The following is a 22,459-nucleotide window of genomic DNA, read 5'->3' as shown; positions in this document are numbered from 1 at the left end:
AGGCCTTAGGTCAGGGGGACCCCTCCCCCCGGCTCCCCGGGCAGCCGGGGAGGTGGTGCTCAGGGTGGGAGGGTGGGCTGGAGGGAATGGCTGCTGCCCCAGGTGCTTCGCCTCACATACCACACCCTCCCCTCCAACCCAGGGGCTCCTCCTTCCCCACCTTCTGCAGGCTAATGAATCCTCCAAGGGCGGAAGTCATTTTCTCTATGTGTGGGCTGGGGATTGACAAACACCCCCCCCTCCTCTCAGGACACACACACACACATACACATGCAGGGTTCCCTGCCATGCCCCCTTGTTCCCCTGTCACTTTCGGGGCCCCTCTCTTGCACACTGACCCACCTTTGCCTTCGGGCCCAGGAATGGAAATGTACCCACTAAATACCTTGCAGTTTCCTCGGCACAGATCATTCTCCATAAAACACAATTCAACATATACTCTATACCAGGTGCTCTGATGGGGAGAAAGAAGATGTGATGTGCTCTAACCTCTTTCTGTGAGGCTCTGCCAACTGGGGCAGACAGGCAGGTAAGGGGACAGTGTTAATGCAGTCCTATCCTTCAGATGGGGCATGAAGAAGGGACTAGAGCACAGAGGAGGCGGGACCAGCCCTGGCAGAGGCAGGACAAGAGACGATGTGATTTTGAGTTAAGCTTCAAGGGATGAGCTGGAGTCTATGAGCCAGATAATTAATGTGAGGCCTCTTGCTGAAATGGGGCAGGATTGACGTGGTTCTGAGGGCTGGTGTAAAGGAAATGCCACAGACCCTATTTCATCCCTGCTCAGTTCGATGGAACTGTCTCTGGGAGGGACAAGGGGTGAGGTCTGTGGGATGGACGGTACAGAAACCCACTCTGTGCAGGTGGCAACCACCCGAGGTCAGGGCTGCACTGGTCCCATGGAGGGGGGAGGGGGATTTGCCCCCCGGAGGGTAAGCTGGTTACTGAAAGGGCTTCAGGACACAAAAACAGCAACGGAGGAGAGGGACGGAGGACTAGGAACAGAGGCTCTCACTGTGCGTTCCCTGTGGGCCAGGAGCCTCACGCGGGCTCACAAGGAGCCTGCGCGCCAACTCCTGTCAGCCTTTTATAGACAGGCCGCGAGAGCCCAAAGAGGGGCAGCTCCTTGCCTAAGGTCACATGAGCATGACTGCTCATTTTGTGGACAGGGAAACTGAAGCTCAGAGGGGTGGCCTAATTTACCCAAGCTCAACTAGTAATTAGCAGAGTCTGACCTGCAACCCAAATGTATTTGGTCTCAAGGCCCTTGCTCCTTCCCCTACAAGATTCACGGCCCCTAAAACAAGAGAGTCTAATGTTTCTACTAGAAAGCTATTTCCTGGATGTTTCAATTTCAAATACTCCCACCCAAGCAAAGATGATAAAGCAAATGACTTGCATTCATGCGACACTGTGGGGCACGTAAAGTCTTCTGCGCCCATTATCTTCTCTAACCCAGAGAGCAACCCTGTGGAGTAAATAGGGCAAGATTTCTATCCTCATTTTACTGATAAGGAAGCTGATTCTTGGAGAGATTGTAGGATTGAGGTCACAGATCTCACCAATGCAGAGCAGGACTTCTGGGCCCCTGGAGAGACCTATCCCCACAATGGCTCCCTCGCTCGCCTGTGTGGACAGATGGGCAAATCCGACCCAGGTGGGAGGGGCGCCACCCTCTACACCCAGCCTGCAGTGAGGGCTGACACGGAGGGTAGAACGCAGAGGCACCCAGGCGAGATGCTAGCTCATGGCACTTGCATACCTAGCCAGTAAGCATTTTAATACATCCATCAGCCTCCCTCGACAATGGGCACACAACCTCGAATCACACGCTAGCACTTTCCGCGTAGACTCCGACAGGCAGCCTGTGCTCTGATGTCTCCTGTACTCTGGTCTGTGTGTAAGGATTTTAGGCCCAGCCCTGAGTGCGTCATGGTTCTTGGACTTCCCTGTAGCTTGGGAACACATCAAAGTCAGCTCTTGGAGTTGGGAATCTCAGCAAAGCCAGGAGAAGGGGGAGGGATCAGGGAGGGGACCCGGTGGCCTGAGAACTGTCCCCAGGGCACAGCATGTGGATGGCAGTGCTGATTCCCCAGGGCCTGTGAGCCGATCCCTATCAGGAGATTCCACCAAGCGCTCCCATGCACATACCGGTACCAGCCACAATGCCATGCACACAGGGTCCCACACATGGTGGGCACCATAGCGGGAAGCCCATGCCTTGTGGGCGCGGCTGGTGGGGGAGGCTCATGACAGTGAAGATCTTTGCATTTCCTAATTTCCCGGTGTCTCTTGCTGTAGTGCCTGACCAACGACCTCAGGCCCTTGGTGCCTAGGTAGGTCTGGAATAGCCCAACAGCCTGCAGAACGTTCTGCTTGGCTTCAGTCCCTCCCTTGTATCTGCTGGCCCCCTGGCCCCTGCCTCTCCACCTAGCTCTCAGCCTCCCACCACGCCCTGCTCAGGTATCTGCCCCAGAACCTGCCTTGCCATGGGGGGAGGTCTCCCATTCTCCTCGCTGCAGTCCATCCAAGCCCAGCTTTGGGAAGAGGAGCCCCAGCTCCTGCCCGGGTCTGCCTCCCAGAGTCCTGCACCCGAACCCCAGCCATTTCTGTCTCCCCTGTTCTGCTCCTTCCCAGCTGCTCCCTGAGTCCTCACCCGGGGCTCTCAGGAGAAAGCAGACTGCTTGCTCCCACCTTCCCCTCCCGGTGTGCATGCGCCTGTATATATGCGTTGAACAATTGCCCCTACTTTGAGAACAAGTCTGGCATTTTGCTTGTTTTTTATGACGAAGGCGCTGGGGTGTCTGCGTGAGTGCTTCAGCTAAATAAATAGAATTTGAAAGAGTTCTTATCATGGCCTGTTGCCCTTTCACTGAGTTTGTTGGGGTGGGGACAGAGGAAGAATAAGAAGTGCAGGTGGGGACAAGTCTGGGGGCAGATCGCTGATAAAGGGCTGCCACCGAGGGCTGCTGTGGAGAAGGCTATGGCTTCCAGTTTGAGCACATACTTTTCGTTGGGGTTTTAAATAACAGTGATCCAATTTGGGATAATGGCTAGACCCTTTCTCCTGAGCCCCAAACCAATGCTGTTTACTCTGGGCCCAGTGGACCCACGGCTCCCTCCGCACACACCCTGAGCCCAGCATGGAAAACACTGCCCAGAGTGCAATGGAGTGGAGTGGAGAGCCGGCCCCTTCCTGCCTTGGCAGATGATCACAACCTTGTCTCTGGCTGTCAGCGCTCTGGGAATTGTCCTGGTCGGGGAGCTTTAGCCTCTCCCCACTTAGAACTTCGGGGGTCACAGGATCCTGCCATTTATAAGGCTAGAGGGTGATCAGAAGCCATGGGGCCCCAAGTCCTGCCTGCTGAGCTTCTCTCTCTCTCCTCTGCTTGGTAGAACATCTGCTTCAGTGATGCAGAGGGAAAGACAGACACATTCCACTTGAGAGATAGGAGGTTGCTCTGAGCTCCATCCTGTCTGCACCTAGAGCTGAGGGAGGCTGTCTGGGGGAGTGGAGTGTGGAAAGGAATAGGAAAACTTGAGAACGGAGGAGTCCTTATTTTTGCAGATTGGGAATCTCAAAGGTAAGTGACTTGGCCAAGGTCCCATAGTGATTTCTGGTCCAACTGTGGTTGGAATACAGCCATCCGGGTTACACATCTTGCTCTCTTTCACCTCTTCCAGAAACCAGCCTCATGGCACATTTGGCATCTTTGGAAAAGTCTTTGGGGGCTGCACACCCTTCAGCCTCTTTTGTGGCTGGCTGAAGCACCTGCTGGAGAGGAATGTCTAAGTTCCAGGTAAGGTGGGGCGAAAGAAGGTGGGGCAGGTGGCTGAGCAGAGGGGTCCGGGTTTGGGAGGGATAGACCTCAGGGTCTGGGGAGGAAGGAGCAGGAGGTTGGGGCAGAGCTCGTCGGGGCTCCTTCTAAAGCTTCACCTTCCAGATGGGGGGTTTAGGAGACAAGATGCTCTGAGGAGATGCCGGCCCAAGGAGAACTCTCAAGGTTGACTCAGAAAATCTTCCATTTGAGGGGGGATGGAAGGGGAGGGGAGAATGGCTGACAGTGGAGGGACATGCGCATGGGTCAAGAAGGATCCTCCCCTCCTTCCCACAGCCCACCTATGCCCTTCAGGCATATTCTACAAAGAGGTCAGGGTCCAGGAGAACTGAACCAATACCTGTGAATTTGAAAATCTACAGATCAGTAACACAGACTCATGTACACACACAGCAGAGCTGCTCTAAAATCTTGCTATGACACATTGGTCCATTTGACATAAATATTCCATGCATAAATACATGCCAAATACTGTGCCCATGCCTATCTGAGGAGGTGGAGCCAGCAGCAAGATGCCATTTGTCGCAGCCTCTGTCCTTTCTCCCGGGCCCTGTTTCTGCCACCAGCTCAGCGCCCCAATCGTGTTCCCCTGGGCCTTGACCAGATGTTGTCAAGCAAGCAGAGAGAGACTGGAGCTCCTGCCCAGCGTCCCTGATGGTGTGAGCACATAGGCCGGCCCGGGCTGGAGGGTGCAGGAAATGAGGGCAAAGGGATGGAGCCACGGGTAGCAACAGGGACAAGGAAAGGGGGCTGGGGACGAAGGTCACATTTTGGGTGAAAGTATGTGACCCTTCTGTAACAATGTAGACCTCCTGACCTATGAAAGCTGAAGGAACTCAGGTGACTCCTCTTCGTTTGGAATCATAGGATGTTTGAGTTGAAAAGGACCTTGGAGGGTTTCGAGCACAAACTGCCCCCCAGGTAGCCCCCGATCTGGCCCTAGATAGAGCCCAGCTCCCAGTCAGGCGGCTCAGCAGTCCACCATCCACAGCGTCCCTGGGTAGTGCTCAGCGCATGCTTGTGTGTGTGTGTGGGGGGGTGCACACCCATGTTCACCTGCTGACCCGACACCCACTTCCATGCAGGCTTTATGAGCTGGCACACAGGGCTTGTGAACCCAGTGACTGGAACAAACTCCAAGCTGAGTGAACAGCGGTTTTGACCTCGCTGCCCTGTGCTGGCTCCATCCTCACAGCCTCTCTCCTGTTTTTCCTTTGTCAGCAGCCCTATGCACACCACATACCACACACCACACCGGCAGAGCGAAGGAAACACCCTCCCAAAGGGCGTGGGGAGCAGGGATGGGGTGACGGCAGCCAGCCGGACAAGGAAACAAAGAACAGAGCTCAAAATAAGAAAAAGAAACCGAGGGTTCCAGAGAGATCATTCAGAGTCATGGACACAGATACATACATATCCCACATTATAGACCACACACACACACACACACACACACACACCCCACATCACATGCCACACACATGCACGCATACACACGCACACCTAACATACGCATGCACACAAACCCCACACAGGCTAGCAGAGTCTAAGACCGAGGGAGCGGATACAGAGCCAACGAGAGAGGAAAAACAGAGGGAAACATAGATATAGAACAAACAAAAAGCGGGACAAAACCAGAAAAGAAGAAATGTATATGCTTTTTTGCCCTAAATCAGTGGTTTTCTGTGGAGAGTGATTTTGGCCCCCAAGGAACATCTGGCAATGTCTGAAGACATTTTTGGTCATCACAACTGAGGAAAGGGGATACTACTGTCACCTGGTGGGTGGCAGCTAGCCACCCCGCAATGCAACCATCCCCAAAAAGAATTACTCGTTTCAAAAGAGCAGTAGTGGCCCGGCTGGGAAACCATGCTGGAAATGCAGAAGTCAGCCGCATGCAGCGTCTGTGTCCCCTGCAGGGCTGTGCTCCCGTCCTGCCCGCACTGATACACACATCACCTCCCCGGCCACCCAGCCCCGCCAGCGTGGCCGTCACCGGGGGCCCGTCATACCCTGGTAGACCACTGCCCCTCTGTCTGAGGACCTCAGCGGCCGTGCCCAGCCTCCCTCTCGCCTCCTCAGCCCCTGGACCCACAGCCTCCTGTATTTGCATACTTGTCAGGCATTGCAGCCGAGTCCTCCCCCACGAGGAGGTGCTGCCCGGCATGGACTCGGAGTGGGCTGGGGAGCCGTGCAAGGCTCCTCAAGACGGGAGGAGCACCAGGGCATCCTCCCTGTCCCCTCAGAGCCAGCAACCCCGCGGAGGAACAGGGGAGGTGGCTTTCAGATGTGAGAGGACCTGTGTGGACAGCGACACCCAACCCGAGGCCCGCCTTCCCCGTCGTCCAAGCACAGGATGTTGACTCCAAGCATGGAGAGGACACTGTTGGCAGAAGCTTGAATCCAGCCATCTGCCCCCGCCCCTCCCAGCCCTCCATGCCCATTTTGAATCTCTTCTCAGTTTCCCCTAAGTCACGGTGCCCCATGCCGAGGCAGCACCAGGTGGAGGAAGTGGAGGAAGGAAAAGAAAGTTGGGAACGACCGTCCTCCCACAGGCTCGTCCTCCACAGGACAAATACCACATTGCCTTATTCCCTTTCCGACCTGGGACTGAACTGGGGTCTTTGCCTGGAGCCCAGCAGTAAAGAGAAGGTGGGCGGGTCAGCAGGCAGACACACGGGTTTAATGGGCACAAAGGTCCTGGTTTGGGTCCCAGTGCCTCCCCCCCCCCCAACCTGAACCCACTGACCCTTGGGTGGGTGGGGAAGGCAGCTAATTGAATTGCACTGTTTGCTCAGGGCTCTATGGCCTGGCCTCAGGCCCAACAGGGGAGACAGGAGTGTGGCTTTCCTTCTAGACTTGACGGCAGCCGTTCTATACCCTGCCCACAGACACACCCCACCCCTGCCCCTCAGCCTCCCTCTCTCCCCTACACATACACACCCATGCACACGTGCACATACCACACACACACTCTCTCTCTCTCTCCTCACTTTGTCCTCCAGCTCTCTGAATCAGAGACAGGTAGTAAAAAACAGACTCTGCAGCTAGGGAGTGACCCACATATACCTGTGACTCTAACTGCCCAGACACCCAGGCCCCAGGCCCCTGCTGTGCCATGGGACCGCACATCAGCCAAGGCTTTGGTCTCTTTCCAGCAGGAAGGCCGAACTAGCCGACCATGACAGCTTGCTCCTGTCACAGTTCGGTGCGGTGGGACCAGGATAGGCATCGTTCTTCCCCGTGACTGTGCAAGCCACCACGCGCCCCCCTTGGGCCTCCATGTACCCACTGGATACATGGGAGTGGGTCTGAATCTGGCCACCACCACGAACTGGCTGTGTGCCTTGGGTGATTTGCTTTACCACTTTGGGCTTTGTTCTTTTTTTTTGCTTTTTAATCTGTAGAATGTGGACAATAATACCTGCCTTGCAAGTTGGATGTGAGTTTACATGGGAACATTCAGCTGGGCCCAGCAGGCAATAGGAGGTGAATAGAGGCTCCCCCGCCCCCCCCAGACGTTGCAAGAGAACATACCTGCAATATCGGAGGCGTATTTATACTAAAAAAAATCTTTGTTGTTTATCTGAAATTCATATTTAATTGGACGTCCTGTATTTTATTTGGTAACCCAGTACATATATGCCGTGTTGGGGAGGGGTTCTAGAATTCCAGGGTAGGGGTCTGTGAAGTCCAGGGGGCCAAATCCTGCCCACAGCTTCACTTTATGCCCTGGCCGTGGAGCTAAGAATGGATGGTGCATCTTTGAAGGGTTATCAAAACAAAACAAACAAAACAAAGTATGTGTGTCAGAGACTATATGCCTCTATGTGGTTTGCCAAGCTTAATATATTTACATGTACTATCTGGCCCTTTATAGAAAAAGTTTGCTGATCCACACTGTGTTTATATACCTTTTCTGGGCCAGGCTAGAGATTAAGCTGGAAGCGTGAAGGAAAGCTAAATCTCCAGGAGAGAAAGGCCCAGAAAAGACCCTGGGACAGAGGTGCTACTCACTCCCCAGGGGGCCCCTCAATCCCAAGGCCCTCCTGACTCCTCCCCTCCTCCCTCACGTTCAGTCAGGCTAGTCTGACTTGTCCAGGTCTTTCTATAAAAGGTCACCAGGTGTCCCAAAGTCCAAGGGAGACGCCTCGACTCTTTGAAGGCCTCCCCTTCCTGGACTGGCCCCTGGGGCAGGGAGAGAGACCCAGGTGGGGAAGGAGTTAAAGCCAGGCCGCAGCTTGAAGGCCGGTCTGCTGGCCTGTCTCTTTAAATCTCAGGTAATTTGGGAGGAGGGAGGGAGTGTCTGCACAGGTCCTGCTCACTCCCAGGAGGAGCTCCTGAGGAGGAGCCAGCAGGAGGGAGTCCCAGCTCTGCCAAGTGTAAGAACCTCAGAGCCCTCTGCAGTCCCGCTCTGGCTCCTCAGGGAGACTCCGCAGGGACCCCGGGAGGTAGGAGACTAGGAGACGGGACCTCTACAGGGAGAGGGCAGGCCGGCCCTTGGGGGGGCTGATGTGGCCCCAAGGCTGAGTCCTGTCGGAGTCTGGCCTCGGCCTCAGCCCCCCAAGGAGCCGGCCCTACACTCTATGGGGTTGCCGCTGCCCAAAGAGAAGGGGCTCATTCTCTGCCTGTGGAGAAAATTCTGTAGATGGTTCCAGAGACAGGAGTCATGGGCTCAGAGCCGAGATGAGCAGAACCTGCAGCAGCAGAAGAGGTAAGCTTCAATCTTCTTCCCCTGCACCCCCCAGGCATGCCCCTCACGCCCTCCCAGCTCCCCCTCTTTTCCCCTTCCCCACCCCTTTTCCCCTCCCCCTCCCCCCTCCCCCAGTCTTTGTTTGGCACCTCTGTTTGAACAGACTGTGCTTCCAGGCCTGGCTCCTTGGGATTATTTTGCCTCAAATGTCTTGGCCTGTGGGACTAGCTCCCCAGGATGCCTGGTGGAAGCGGAGGGGGCTGGAACCCACACAGGTGCCTACTATCTTTAAGATCCGATTCAATTATGCAAGCCTCTTGCACTTCCCTAAAGGCCAGCCACCTTGCTGGGCCTTGAAAAGATTATGGCATCACAGAAACACCACCCAGAGGTGCTGGTGGGTCAGGACAATGCCCGATATCTCTACTCCCTGCCCCTAGAGCAGTCTTTCCTGCAGAAACATGTAACACATACATGGACGCGTACGGGAGTGAATGAATGAGGCAGGAAGGAACTACAGACACTAGGAGCCACAGACGACAAAGCGCAGCTGCAGTTGTCTTTCCTGTGCATTATCACCATCATCAGCCATTGCCCAGGGCCCTGCTGAATGCCAGGCACTGGGTGGACATGGAGCCGAACAAAGCTGGGACCCAGCCCTGAGGTTCATGACTCTCCACTGGGGGGAGGGGTGTGGATGCCTGGCCACGTTACCAGTGCTCACCCACTCTCTCATTCAGGCCGAGGAATGGGAGAGGAGGCTCTAAAGTTTGAGCCCCAAGGATATTGTACTTGTTGCTTCCAGCCCCTGAAAACGTCCCTGAACTCTGATGTCCCCCCCCCCCCCCAGGAGGGAGAGGAGAGGAGAGGAGAGGGGAAAGCTTGAGGCCTTCCGCGCAGGAGATGTCCTCTCGGAAGACTCCATGGGCCTCCCCACCCAGGACCTGGCACGCTAGCAGGAAGTGCTCCTGTCGGGGCGTTTCCGGGGTCCCTACCAAGGCAGATAATACGTACGATTCATAGAGGAAAGCCCAGGGATTTTGTACCTGAGGGTCTTTCTCCATCTCCGAGAGCAGAGGCCTGCCAGAGCCTGATGGGAGTGCCTGTGTTTCTTCTCCCTTTGCCCCAGGATTCTGGGCTCGGGGGCGTGCTCCTTTCTGAGCGCTGGCTTCCCCGACTCTCACACCAGCCGCCCACTTCTCTCTCCCCGGGCCTGGGAGAGTAGGGGCTGAGCGCATGTTTGGCTGATGACATCTTTAGGCACAGAATGGCACTGTTGTTGGAGAATAGGCCATCCCTGGTTCTACTCCTCCCTTCCCACTCAGGACCCCGGGGCTGGGGGGGCCAGACACAGAGCACAGAAAGGCCTGGGGCTTGGAAGGGGTGGCAGAGCTGTTGTGTGTGCCAACAAAGCAAAGACCGAGTGAAGGACCACAGCCTGGCTGCTTCCACTAGTCTTCTCTGCCCCTGTCTCTTCTCCAGACCATCGAGGGGGCCTGCTCCAGCAGCCTTGGTCCGGGAAGGCCTGATGTCGCCACTTGGAGGGATCCCCTCCTTTCCTGATCTCCCTGCCTGCTTCCACAGTGTCTTGGCCCTCTCCTTCTCCCGCAGAGCCTGGGGTACTGACTCCCCACTCGGTGGGCCCTCCCAGGAAGGAAACTGAAATGGCCGGAAAGGGAAGCGTCCTAGGCTGAGCAGTGAGCCAGCCTTAGGGAAGACTTGCAGGCAACTAGATAAATAGAGGACCGTGTAAGTGAGGACAGTACTGACGGGCGCAGAGGTGGGCTGATGGCAGAAAGCAGCAAACAACGTGACGAGCACCTACCTCACCTTCTATAACCCCAAACCTGTGGGAGGCTTGGCATGTTATCCCCTGGGGAACAAGGCAGACCCAAAGTGAGCAAGGGATGAAGTCAGAATTCGTGCCAACAGCTCAGAGGGGGCCTCTGGGTAGGGTGGGGGAATCCAGGGGTGTGGAGCATGGTCCAGTGAGAGGGGCAGGCTTTATGGTCTCTCCAGGATGATCAGGAACCCAGCATCCCTCTCCCTCTCTAGCAGATGTGTCTTGGGTCTTAGTCTCGCTACCACCTCTGCTTAAATCCACATTGTCAGACCCAAGCTGAACGATACCTTTCTCCCATTTCTTCTTCCTCTCTCCCTGGACCTCGAATTGTCTTATTTCCTGAGATTCAATGTATTAATTACTTAATGAGCATAAAGCACTCTGTTAGATTTGCAGAAAATGAACGCAACATCCCTGCTCTCGAGGAGCTCGCATTCTCTCAGGCAAAATGCACCAGTATATATCTGCTTGGGTGACAAGGGAGCCTGGGGAGTGTCCTCACCAAGAAGGGTATAAGCAAGTGCGGTGGGCCACAGAGGAGGATGCTGTGGTATCTGCTTCTGCCCTGTGTGGGGTATGCTGGCCAGCAGCCAGAGGCTCACACCCGACCCTGTTGCTGGCACCTTCTCCCTCCCTCTAGATGGTGGGAAGGCAGTGATGATCACTGGAAGTTCTTCTCTGTTTGGATAGATACCTGTATAAATACGTGTGAAGTGATGTGTCTGGGAGAAGTAAGCTCTGGGGCTCTCCAGTCTGTTGGGACTCCACGCCTCAGTAAATACACGCAGATGCACACTTGCAGGCACATGGGCTAGAGCTGCAGCCCTGAGAAGGACGGCCCGACTCCAAGTCTGCAAAAAACCACTTTCCCCCTGAGCTTGGGCTTCCTCATCCAGTCGCCAAGAGCCCGAGCTAGGGGGAAGTGGCCCACAAGCGGCCAGTGCATGCCTCCTCCCCACACAGGACTGCTCTTTCCTGCATCTGTGGTCACGGTTCTGGGCTGACCCCCTCCCCCTGAGAAAGATTGGAAAGAGCCATAAAACTAGAAGAACCACATAATTGAGTGGTGAGAGCCCGAGGCTAGGTTCTTGGCCAAGCATTCTGCTTTTAACTCTGTGTGATCTCCTCGCAGCAATTTGGTTGTGCTGCCTCAGTTTCCTTTTCTGAAAAATGAAAGAATCATTCAGCCTGTGTGACAGGGCTGTAAGGAGCAAGAGGGGTAATAAGGAAGATGCTGCTTTGGAAGCTGAAAAGCACACTTAACAAATGGGATTTATTGTGATGAAAACAACCACGGGAGTCAAAAGGCAACACCCAATGTTGGCAGGAGTTCGAGGGGCTGGGCACCTCTGCTCTCAGAGCTGGATCCACCTGGGAGGCTGTACACTGAGCTCCTGCCTTGCGTGTGCCCTCTCCTTCCCACATGGTACGCTTGTCTGAAGGGGTGCCCAAGGACACAACCCCCTGTGCCTCTCAGCCCTCTCCAAAGCCCGATCAATCCAGAGAACAGGGACAGAGAAATGGCCGAAGGGGGTCCCGGTCCCAGCTCTGCCTCTGACTTGTTTAGACAGGTCACCTCGGGACTCCAGTCCTCTTTCTCCATCTGGGACGTGAACAGATAGACCAGTTTCTAGCAACTTCCTAGCTCTAAAATTCTGATTTGAAATCTCCTCCCAGGCACTCTGGATTCTGTCTTGTTTCCAGCAACCAAATAGAAAACTTTGCTCATGCGCACATAGACATGTACACATCCGTAAGAAGGAGGAGGAGAGGAGAGGACAGAGTGCAGGGAACAGGGAGAAAGAAGGGAGAGATGCTCATGTGGTGGCCCAGAGGGAATTTCAGGGGAAGGACAGGGATTTATGTACTGTCAAAAAAATGGGCGAGGGTTTGTAGTACAATTTCTACCAGTTTAACATTAAACTAAACCATTCGTTTTTATAATTAATGATCAGCGAAATAAAACATTCTACATCCACACTGCTATAATTTCAGATTTTCCTTGTAATTTCTTTTTGCTACTTAATCAGTGAGTGCTTAAAAGGCTTTACCTTTTCATTTCTCTCCTAGCTAAATATTTAACCATTTGTAAGAAAACACACATAGGGAATTTCTCATTATTTTTAATGTGAAGAATCCTCTTTTTAAAAAGATGGTTTATGAATAATTCTGCCTGTAGCTCAGAGTTTCCCTACCTTGGCAGGATGGACATGTTGGACAGAATAATTCTTTGTTACAGGAGACTGCCCTGTGTAAGATGCTTCTCAGTAGCATCCCTGACCTCTACCCACCGGATGCCAGGAGCACCCCTCCACCCCACCCCCATTGTGACAACCAAAAATGTCTCTGGACATTGCTGAATTCCTTGGGGGAGGGGAAAGGGGCTCACCCCTGGTTGAGAACCACAGCTCCAAACCACCATTTGTGAATCAGATTCTGGCAGTAATGTTAAGTATTCTACTAAATGAAGTAAAATTTTCCCCTGGAAGAGAACGAGTATAATTTAACCATTCAAACCAGAACATTTTTTTTATCAGTATCTCCTCTTCCTGCCCTAGGGAGGTGTGTGGCAGAGACCTGGTGAAGATGCATAGATTTTGCTCCAGATCTAAACTTCTGTGCTGGGTTGCTATGGTAGAAGGCGCTCGTATCTCAGGCACAGGGATCTTTGGATGAGTCTGCTCTTGTGCCTTTCTTATGGGTCCCAAGAGTAGTCAGGTTTTGGGGGGTCAGCCTGCCAAGAATGTGACCGAGGGCTTTCTCTGCTGTCCCCTGGTGGCCCCCTGATGCTATTACAAGTAATTTCTCTGTCTGATCCCCTCAGAACCATTCATACATATGCTGCCCCCTTTTCTGCTGGATTCTGGAGTTTGCCACCCAGAAGAGACCAGTTCTCTACACACTTTGCCGGGTTGGGTCATAAGGTGATTCTCCACCCAGAGTGTAGTCTGACTGGGGTTGCCAGATAAAGTACCGGACACGGAGTTAAATCTGAATTTCATATAAATGGTGAATAAGGTGTTAGTGTAAGTACGTCCCAAATATCACGTGGAACATAGTTATATTAAAAAATTATTGCTTGCATATCTAAAATTAAAATCTAATGGAGCATCTGCATATTTATTTGGCAAGCCCAGACGGACAGTAACTCCTCATTCCCCAGGTCACTATGGCAGTCAGCAAGGCAAGAAAAAGAGCACGTAGGAATGGAGGCTTGTGGGGGACATTTGTGGGCTTCGGAGATGTGTAGGGACCAAAAGAGGTGTCTGTAGGCAGGCTACCAACTAGCCTCCCCACTCATATCTTAGGGAGCAGGGAGCAGAATTCTGCACTTGGGTAAGAAGCCCCCTTGGATCCATTCTAACTTTGCCGTTAACTTTAGTCCAAATAGGGCATAAAGCCAGAAGCTAATTGAAGGAGGGCAGAGAAAGGATATAAAGATGAGAAAGTGACTGACCTCTGCCCTTAAGCACCCCTAGTATAGAGGAAGAGACAGTCTAATCACAACACACGGTGAAAGATGCAAAAATAAAGGGCCGGAGGATCGTATGGAAAACTTCCTGGGGACGGTGCGTGTGCGTGCGTGTGTGTGTTGGGGAATAGAGCTGGCTCTCGAATATTTATAGAGGAGGGGTTTGGGCAAATTGTCGGAAAGGCGGCGGCGGTGGTGGTGAAGGGGGTGTAGAAAATTTTCTTTGCAGCTGTGTTTATATATCAAGCATACTGGTTTTTACTTAGATTATATGTTTGCCTGAGGTTGGCTTCAGAGGTGGCCAATGGGGATAATAAGGAGGGGCAGTAAAGGCCAAACTACCTTCTGGCAATGCTACAAATTCATTCATTCTGCAGATCGTGGGACAGTGTCTACCACAAGCGGAGCACAGTCCTAGGCACTGGGGTCTCAGAACAGACAATGAACAGGATGAGATGGAGGCGCTGGGTTCCAGGTGGAAGGAGCGTGCGGCATAGTCATTGGGAGACTAGGGTGTTCGGGGGCAGTGAGGCCGGAGCATCAGGCATAGGAAGTGAATGGGAGGAGGAGAGAATGGAAAGGCGGGTACGCAGAGTCTAGAAAGGACCTCTGTATTCCTTTTCTGTGGGCATTTGAGGGCGGACTTTCCTACGCCACGTTGGTACTGCCATTTAGAGGGGGCACCTTGGCAGCATGGAGAAAGATGGACCAGGGGTAAATAGGGCACAGGGAAACCGTAGTTGGACTATTTTGCTAACGAGGGGCAGAATAGCGAATGAAGACATGAACTGATGAGGGTCAGCAGGGACAAGGAGGTAGGGATTGGGTGGGGAGAGAACACTGAATGTTGAAGTGACAGGGCCTGGTGGCTGCCCACGTGGCATGGGGGGTGGGGAGCTGGGGCCCACATTTGGGGAGATGTGAGTCTTGTGCTCATTCCTCCTCTCCTGACCGCCCCCCCCCCCCACCGCCCCAATCCCAGCTCTTGGAGTTGATTTCCTGCCACCAGTCCTTCAGTGTGTGAGCTCCCATTCACATAGTGGGCCATCTATGGCTCAATGGGGTTATTTCATTTAGCTCCCGTAGAAAGACCATGGCTTTGGGCCAAGAGAGAAATTGAATAAAGGGGGCCCCATGGGTCTTAGTTGGGCTAAGTTGTGATTATAATCTAGGTTTTTAGTTCATTGTAGGAATAAAACTCAAGAGAGGATCTGGTGAGTCAGAGAAAACGATTTTTTTGGGGGGGGTGCCTAAAACAAGGGAGAAGCAGACAGGAAGTAGGAAGAGAGTATACTCTGACTTAGGGGTCAGAACGAAAAGGATCCACTGTTGCTTTGTGATGGAGCTCTGAGGAGGCTGTTGTCAGGAGGAAAGTGCAGGATCAAGAGGCTTTGCTGAGAAGGTCTAGAAAGGAGAGCATCGCACCACTGGAGGAAATCTGCTAGCCTCTGCATGTTGACTTCCTTCACAAATATGAGGGGGGAGATCCTTGTACCCTTAGTCCATGAAAACAAGGCTTATCTTGGGGGGTAATCACAGGGCACTTAGTGAAGCTAAACAGGGTTGCTCCAGAGGTCAGTAGGTCAGGAGGTGAATGAATACTTACGTAAAACTCCTCCCCTCCATGCTCGATATGCATAGATGACAAGTTCACACTCATTCTGGTCCCAGCACCCAGGGGATAGGAAACCAGTGTTGATGCTCTCCTCCATGAGCAGAAAGGGGGAATAGTTGGTTTGGGTTAACTAACTGGTCAAGAAAAAAAATCAGACAGCCCTTTGCGCCCGATGGCCTCACTTCCCTGGATCAAGTTCAATGCCGCTGAGGTGAACATGTTTGTATGTGACGGAGCCAAGACATCACCCTGCATTGCACAACTGGGCATGCTCACCGTTGCCACCTTTCTGATCCCTTTCCCTTGTAGGATCTGGGAGTCTCCTCTCCTTCTAGCTGCCAAGGAGAACAATGTCCAGGTTCTCAACAAGCTACTCAAGTACGAGGCGTGTGAGGTGCACCAGAGAGGTAAGAGGCAGAGCCCTCCGCACCTGCCAGACCCTGCCACACACGTGGCTCCCGGGATAGCCCAGCACCTTCAGCTGTGGGCCGCCAAGTCCCTATTGTCACCATCCCCCAGGTCCAGAGAGGCCATATGACTCTTCTTTCTGTCAATGCCAGGAGCCATGGGGGAGACGGCACTGCACGTAGCAGCCCTCTATGACAACCTGGAGGCCGCCATAGTGCTGATGGAGGCCGCTCCCGAGCTGGTCTTCGAGCCCATGACATCCGAGCTGTATGAGGGTGAGGGGCCGAGGGGCCCAGGATGGAGGGAAGGGGTGACCTGCTGGATATTTCAAGTCAGTCTCTGTGGCGGATAATTTGGGGAAACCAAAGAGGGCATCTGAGACCCCTAGTTTCCATGCTTCTCTCCATCTCCCTTTTTCCTCATCATCCTCACTGCACACCATTAGAGCACCAGCCCCCTGAGATGCAAGGGGCCTAGAGCAGGAAGAGAAGGGAGCAGCTGGCTTCCCCGGGGACCCTGCCAGCCCAGGGCCTCCTCCCCTGCTCCCCACCTCGGGCTGCCCTGGTGAGCAGCACAGGGTGTAGATAAGGGAGGGACCCCTGCAGGATCCTGGGGCCACACCCCGTGACTGAGAGCTGTCTCTGGGCCAGGTCAGACTGCACTGCACATAGCCATCGTGAACCAGAACGTGAACTTGGTGCGAGCCCTGCTTGCCCATGGCGCCAGCGTCTCTGCAAGAGCTACAGGCACAGCTTTCCGCCGCAGCCCCCGCAACCTCATCTACTTCGGTGGGAGCAGGGCCAGGGCTGGGAGGAGGGGGGCGCGGGGAGGTGGGCAAGAGCAAAGGCAGGGGGGCTGAGGCGGGCTCTGGCCCTGGGAAAGCTGCAAGGGGCCAGGCCTTACAGGGCTTAAGGCCAGAGCCGGTTCTCCCCACGGCGCTTGCTCCATCCCTGCCTCCGGTTCTGCCGACAAGTGTCACCAAGCCCAGAGCTGAGACGTGGGGGGCAAGGAGGCGGTCGCTCAGGGACACTGCCCGTCCCATCGGGCACTCACGCCACGGCGCCCTCGTGTCCACAGGGGAGCACCCTTTGTCTTTTGCTGCCTGCGTGGGCAGTGAGGAGATCGTGAGGCTGCTCATTGAGCACGGAGCTGACATCCGGGCCCAGGACGCCCTGGGTAAGAGCTGGGGTCGGCAGGGGAGCCGGGATGCCGGGGGCCGCGAGGGCAGGGCCCCGGGCGGGCAGGGCAGCGGCGGGGCCTTGGGTGCAATGGCCACGCGACACCGCGTCCCGCCCGCAGGAAACACCGTGCTGCACATCCTCATCCTCCAGCCCAACAAGACCTTTGCCTGCCAGATGTACAACCTGCTGCTCTCCTACGACGGGCGCGGGGACCACCTGCAGGCCCTGGACCTCGTGCCCAATCACCAGGGTCTCACCCCCTTCAAGCTGGCCGGAGTGGAGGGCAACACTGTGGTGAGGGCCGCTGCCCTGGCCCCACGGCGTCCTCCTAAAGACCCTTCTTCCCGAGCGCCCCACAGGGCGGCGTCCCTTACCGCGCACTCCACCGCTAACCGGCAGCCTCCCTGCCCGGGGGCTTGGAGAACGGCGCTCCTGGAGCTCTGCTCTGGTGCCCCGCAGTGCTGTTCCCTGGGCCTGTCCTCTTCTCTCCGATCTTTAGAGGGTCTGTGGGAGAGAAGGAGAAGCAGAGACAGAAGGAGGTTCACGCACCCGAGGCGTGGGGATCGCTGGCTGCCCGTTGGTGCCGAGGAGCGGGCAGCGGCCCTCTTGGGTGGCGTGGTTCCCGCGGCCGCTTCTCCCCCTGACCCTCCGACTCCCCGCTGTGTCCTCGCAGATGTTCCAGCACCTGATGCAGAAGCGGAAGCACATCCAGTGGACGTACGGACCGCTGACGTCCACTCTCTACGACCTCACGGAGATCGACTCCTCGGGGGACGAGCAGTCTCTGCTGGAACTTATCATCACCACCAAGAAGCGGGAGGTATGGGTGGTTGGGTGGGAAAGCAGCCGGGGAGGGAAGTCCGGGTCTCCGAGCTGCTTGCTCTCTTTCCTTCCTGCCGAAGGCTCGCCAGATCCTCGACCAGACACCAGTGAAAGAGCTGGTGAGCCTCAAGTGGAAGAGATACGGGCGGCCGTACTTCTGCGTGCTGGGCGCCATCTACCTCCTGTACATCATCTGCTTCACCATGTGCTGCGTCTACCGCCCGCTCAAGCTCAGGACCAGTAACCACACCAGTCCCCGGGACAACACCCTCCTACAGCAGAAGCTGCTTCAGGTGACGTCCGAGGAGCAGCAGAGCTTCAGGGCAGGAGTCAGCCCTCTGCCCTTTCTCACACCTGCATCACGTTCCTCTTTGACAACCCCCATTGCTCCCCGGGCCCAGCTCCCAAATACTTAGGCACAGATGCAACATACAGGTGGAAACACACCTGCGCTCAAAGAGCAGAGTCTGAGGTAGCCAAACCTAACAGGTTATAAAGAATCTGACAGGGCCAGTGACTCTACACACTGGACGCTGACTTGTGCCCAGAGGCAGGCAGGGCAGATGTATGGAAGCCCTGAGTGTTCTGACCGTTTCCCTCTCAGGAGGCCTACGTGACCCCCAAGGATGACATCCGCCTGGTGGGGGAGCTGGTGACCGTCATCGGAGCTGTGATCATTCTGCTCGCAGAGGTGAGGTGTGGGCAGGATTAGGGTGAGGCTGCTTGCCCCAGGGATCCAGCCTGAGCCCCAGGCTGCAAGTGTCTTCTTGGCCCCTCTCCAGATTCCAGACATCTTCAGGGTGGGGGCCACTCGCTTCTTTGGACAGACCATCCTTGGGGGGCCGTTTCACATCCTCATGTGAGTCTCCTTTCTCTCCCCCGATCCCTTCCCTCACTCCCTGGATTCCTGACCCCTGGACAGTCCCTGGAGAAAATTAACTCCAGAGAGCCTTCTCCAGTGATGTGTGGGGCCCTGTGTATTGGACTTGCGAAGGCCAAATCTGAGTGTGTGGGTGTTGCGTCCCTCAGTCGCTCCTGCTCTTGCGTCCCCAGGACGTCCCCAGTCTCCTCTCACACCCCGTCTGCTCCCCACCCTCAGCATCACCTACGCCTGCATGGTGCTGGTGACCATGGTGATGCGGCTCACGAACGCCAACGGGGAGGTGGTGCCCATGTCCTTTGCGCTGGTGCTGGGCTGGTGCAATGTCATGTACTTCGCCCGAGGATTCCAGATGTTGGGCCCTTTCACCATCATGATCCAGAAGGTCTGTGCCTCCCCCCAAGCTTTCTAGAGAGAGGTCCTAGAGCAGGGGCTGCTGCATTTTCGTAAAGGGCCAGATGACAGATTCGCAGGCTTTGCGAGCCATATATGGTCTCTACTGCATGTTCTTTTCCTCCTTTTTGTTTTCTCAATGCTTTAAAAATGTAAAAACCATTCTTATTCAAGGGCCGTACCCAAACAGGCCAAGTAGATCTGGCGTGCAGCCGGAGTGTCTAATCCTGGAGGGTGGAGCTGCTGGGCTTCACGGGGCCAGACGCGCGAGAGGCTGCAAGGGGCAACTGCTCAGGGGACCCGTGTGGAGGTATTTTCCTTCTCCTCCTCCCTTTAGATGATTTTTGGCGACCTGATGCGGTTCTGCTGGCTGATGGCCGTGGTCATCCTGGGCTTTGCCTCAGGTAAATCATCTGTCTGGGGTGGGGCCCTGGCGGGGAGAGGTTAGAGGAGCCCAGAGAGCCCAGAATGGCTGCGGATAAACCTGGGGGGAGGTGGGAGGGAAGGCCAAGATACAAGGCTGTAGTGTCTGAGGATGGAACGTCCCTTGGAGGGGAGACAAAGCTGGGAGTGTTATGGCGACGTGGGTCTTGGGATCAGGATAAGCCATCCTGAAAATAAGGGAATATCAGAACCCAAAGTACGGAGCCACGGAGGGCCTGATGGGGAGACTGGAGATGAGGGAAGCAGGACTGAACTGGGCAGCAAAGAGCTGGCTGCGGTCCAGTCCCGAGTATGGTTGCCATGGTAACTCTCCATCCCCTTGGGTGGAGCAGCCTTCTATATCATCTTCCAGACAGAGGACCCCGACGAGCTGGGCCACTTCTACGATTACCCCATGGCACTGTTCAGCACCTTCGAGCTGTTCCTCACCGTCATCGACGGGCCTGCCAACTACGACGTGGATCTGCCCTTCATGTACAGCATCACCTACGCTGCCTTCGCCATCATCGCCACACTGCTCATGCTCAACCTCCTCATCGCCATGATGGGTGATACTCACTGGCGGGTGGCCCACGAGAGAGATGAGCTCTGGAGGGCGCAGGTGAGCCCCCTGGCGGCCGGGAGGGTTGCTGCAGGTCGTTCCCTCCCGGCCGGGGACAGGGCTGAGCTCCCCTGGAAGCAGGATATTTTGACCCGACATGTGTCTACATGGTCAGTGCGCAGTACACAGAACGATGCGGAGTGTCCAAAAGCGCTGGGCTGGCACTAAAACGGAGCAGTACTTGGATGGCTGAAAAGAATTCCTCATAGTTTTCTCAAAAACTAAAACCTCAGGCTTTTCTAGAAGAGTCCACGAGAAATGAACCAACAAGAAATAAAGCTAATGGGGACTAAAAGGACATTTAGTAAATTAGTCTGTAAAATCGGACCCAGAAAAATTGGATGGGTTTTAAAAAAATGCTACAAAAATTTGCCAGAGTAGCAGAAGTAATCTTCAGTCAGATCATCATGATGGAGACAGAAGACCGTTCAATGAATCAAATCATTTGAAAATATACTTTAGAAAATAATTTCTCTCAACAGAATTAAAAATGAAAATCCCCTAAATTGAATGGCACCTAGCTGTGCTGTGTAGAAAACAGAGTTAAAAGGCCCTAAATTGGCTAAATGGGGTTTCCTCAGGAAAATATGTTTTCCATGCAAGTGTATTGATATTAGATTTCTCAGTAGGATGTTAGCATTTTTAAATGGCCTTTATGTCGGTAGGGTCAAAATATCCTGTGGCCCTGAGGATCCCTTTCTGTTTGCTTTGCCCTCCTTCCTGTCTCCTTGGAGCGAGTCCTCTCAACCTCCTGCAGGATCAGTATGGATGTCAGGCTGCGGGGCAGAGAATTGCGGGGCTCATGTCCCATTGACTCCCACAGAAGAGGGTCAACCAAGCTGACACCACCACCCTCCCCCCGGCTTGGGGGTGTCGTTTGTCCCTTCTTGGAGACCATGAGCTCCTGCCTTTCCTAGCGATTGCCAAACAGTCCTTCCTCTGCCCAGCACCCTTTCCTGTCCCCACCCCTCTCTCTCTCAGTCTGTACCCAACCTCTGACGGCCCCACCTGTCCCCTCACACAGGTGGTGGCCACCACGGTGATGCTGGAGCGGAAGCTGCCTCGCTGCCTGTGGCCTCGCTCGGGGATCTGCGGGCGCGAGTATGGGCTGGGGGACCGCTGGTTTCTGCGGTGAGTGACCGGTGCAGGGCCCGGCGCCCCTCTGCTCAGACGACCTCCCGCTCCCAGGGGCCCTGTGCAGGCTGCCAGCTCCCTGGCCCCTTGCCCACTGGCCTGGGGTCCCTACACCGGATCCCTGCTGCTAAGGGAGGGGCCCCACGAGGTGCTTGGGGCTGCAGCTGAGGGGCTGGAGCCCCTGTGCCCGCGCCAGCCACACCCGAGGAAAAAGGCCAGTCATGGCGGGAGGGGGTGAGCGCCGGACACAGGCAGGGCCCGGTACCAGCCCTTCCACGCCCGGCCGCCTCTCATGGCCTCCCGCTCCACAGGGTGGAGGACAGACAGGATCTCAACCGGCAGCGAGCGCGGCGCTATGTGCAGGCCTTCCACAGCCAGGGCTCCAACGACTTGGACAAAGCCTCAGAAAAACTGCAGCTGGGCCACCCCTTCAGCCCCCACCTGCCCCTCTCTACCCCCTCGGTGTCTCGCAGTACCTCCCACAGCAGCACCAACTGGGAGAGGCTGCGGCAAGGGACCCTGAGGAGGGAACTGAGGGGGCTGACCAACAGGGCTCTAGAAGATGGGGAAGGCTGGGAGTATCAGATCTGAGCGCGCCCTGCCCCGGCGGCTGCTGTCCTTTTCCTGGGGGCATCGGAAGACCCCACCAAGACGCCTAGAGGTCTGATCTCCCAGGTCCAGGGGGGAAGCAGAATGCACTCTGAGGAACGCAGGCTGGGAGTAACGGCCCCAGGTTCCACTACTCGCTCAGCTCTGGGGCGAACGGAAACCAAGGAGGGAGGTGGCCCTCGCCTCACCCCGCACACAGGGCTGGTGCCAGTGGGGGGACCAGGCTGCGTGGCTCTTCGGCCTAACGGAAGTACTCTGCACTGTGAGAGCAAAGCACTTTAAGGACGGGCTTGCCGTCTCCACCCCAGTGTTCCGGTGGGAAGGGGAGAGCCCTTCCCAGGGTGCTCCAGGCAGTTGGGAGGGAGGCTTGTGGAAAGCGTGAGTGAGGGGGACAGGTACCGCTTTGGGGGTGGGGTGAAGCTGGTTCAGTCTTGCCACCTTCTACCTTCCAATAAAGTCTTTCCCTGCTCTGCGCCCTTGTGCCTTCAGCTGGTGGTGTCGCCTGCTGCCAGTGGCCCTGAGCTC

At 55.3% G+C, this 22,459-nt stretch overlaps 1 protein-coding gene across 1 annotated transcript; it reads left to right on the top strand.

Annotated features, from left to right (window-relative positions):
• The first annotated feature begins 8,268 nt into the window (after positions 1–8,268).
• TRPV6 (transient receptor potential cation channel subfamily V member 6) lies at positions 8,269–22,266 on the top strand. The gene is made up of 15 exons (XM_035021290.1): positions 8,269–8,553; positions 15,772–15,869; positions 16,023–16,145; positions 16,521–16,658; positions 16,948–17,046; positions 17,170–17,345; positions 17,725–17,871; positions 17,954–18,166; positions 18,478–18,564; positions 18,656–18,732; positions 18,973–19,138; positions 19,484–19,550; positions 19,923–20,191; positions 21,216–21,322; positions 21,637–22,266. The coding sequence occupies exons 1-15, from the start codon at positions 8,426–8,428 to the stop codon at positions 21,914–21,916; spliced, it is 2,175 nt and encodes a 724-aa protein (XP_034877181.1). The 5' UTR covers positions 8,269–8,425; the 3' UTR covers positions 21,917–22,266.
• Positions 22,267–22,459: the final 193 nt, after the last annotated feature.

This window comes from Mirounga leonina, unplaced genomic scaffold (assembly GCF_011800145.1).
Source record: "Mirounga leonina isolate KUSES-001 unplaced genomic scaffold, KU_Mleo_1.0 Mir_174, whole genome shotgun sequence".
Lineage (NCBI taxonomy): Eukaryota > Metazoa > Chordata > Mammalia > Carnivora > Phocidae > Mirounga > Mirounga leonina.
The sequence above is the reverse complement of the archived record's forward strand: the minus strand, read 5'-3'. Positions and strand labels throughout refer to the sequence as shown.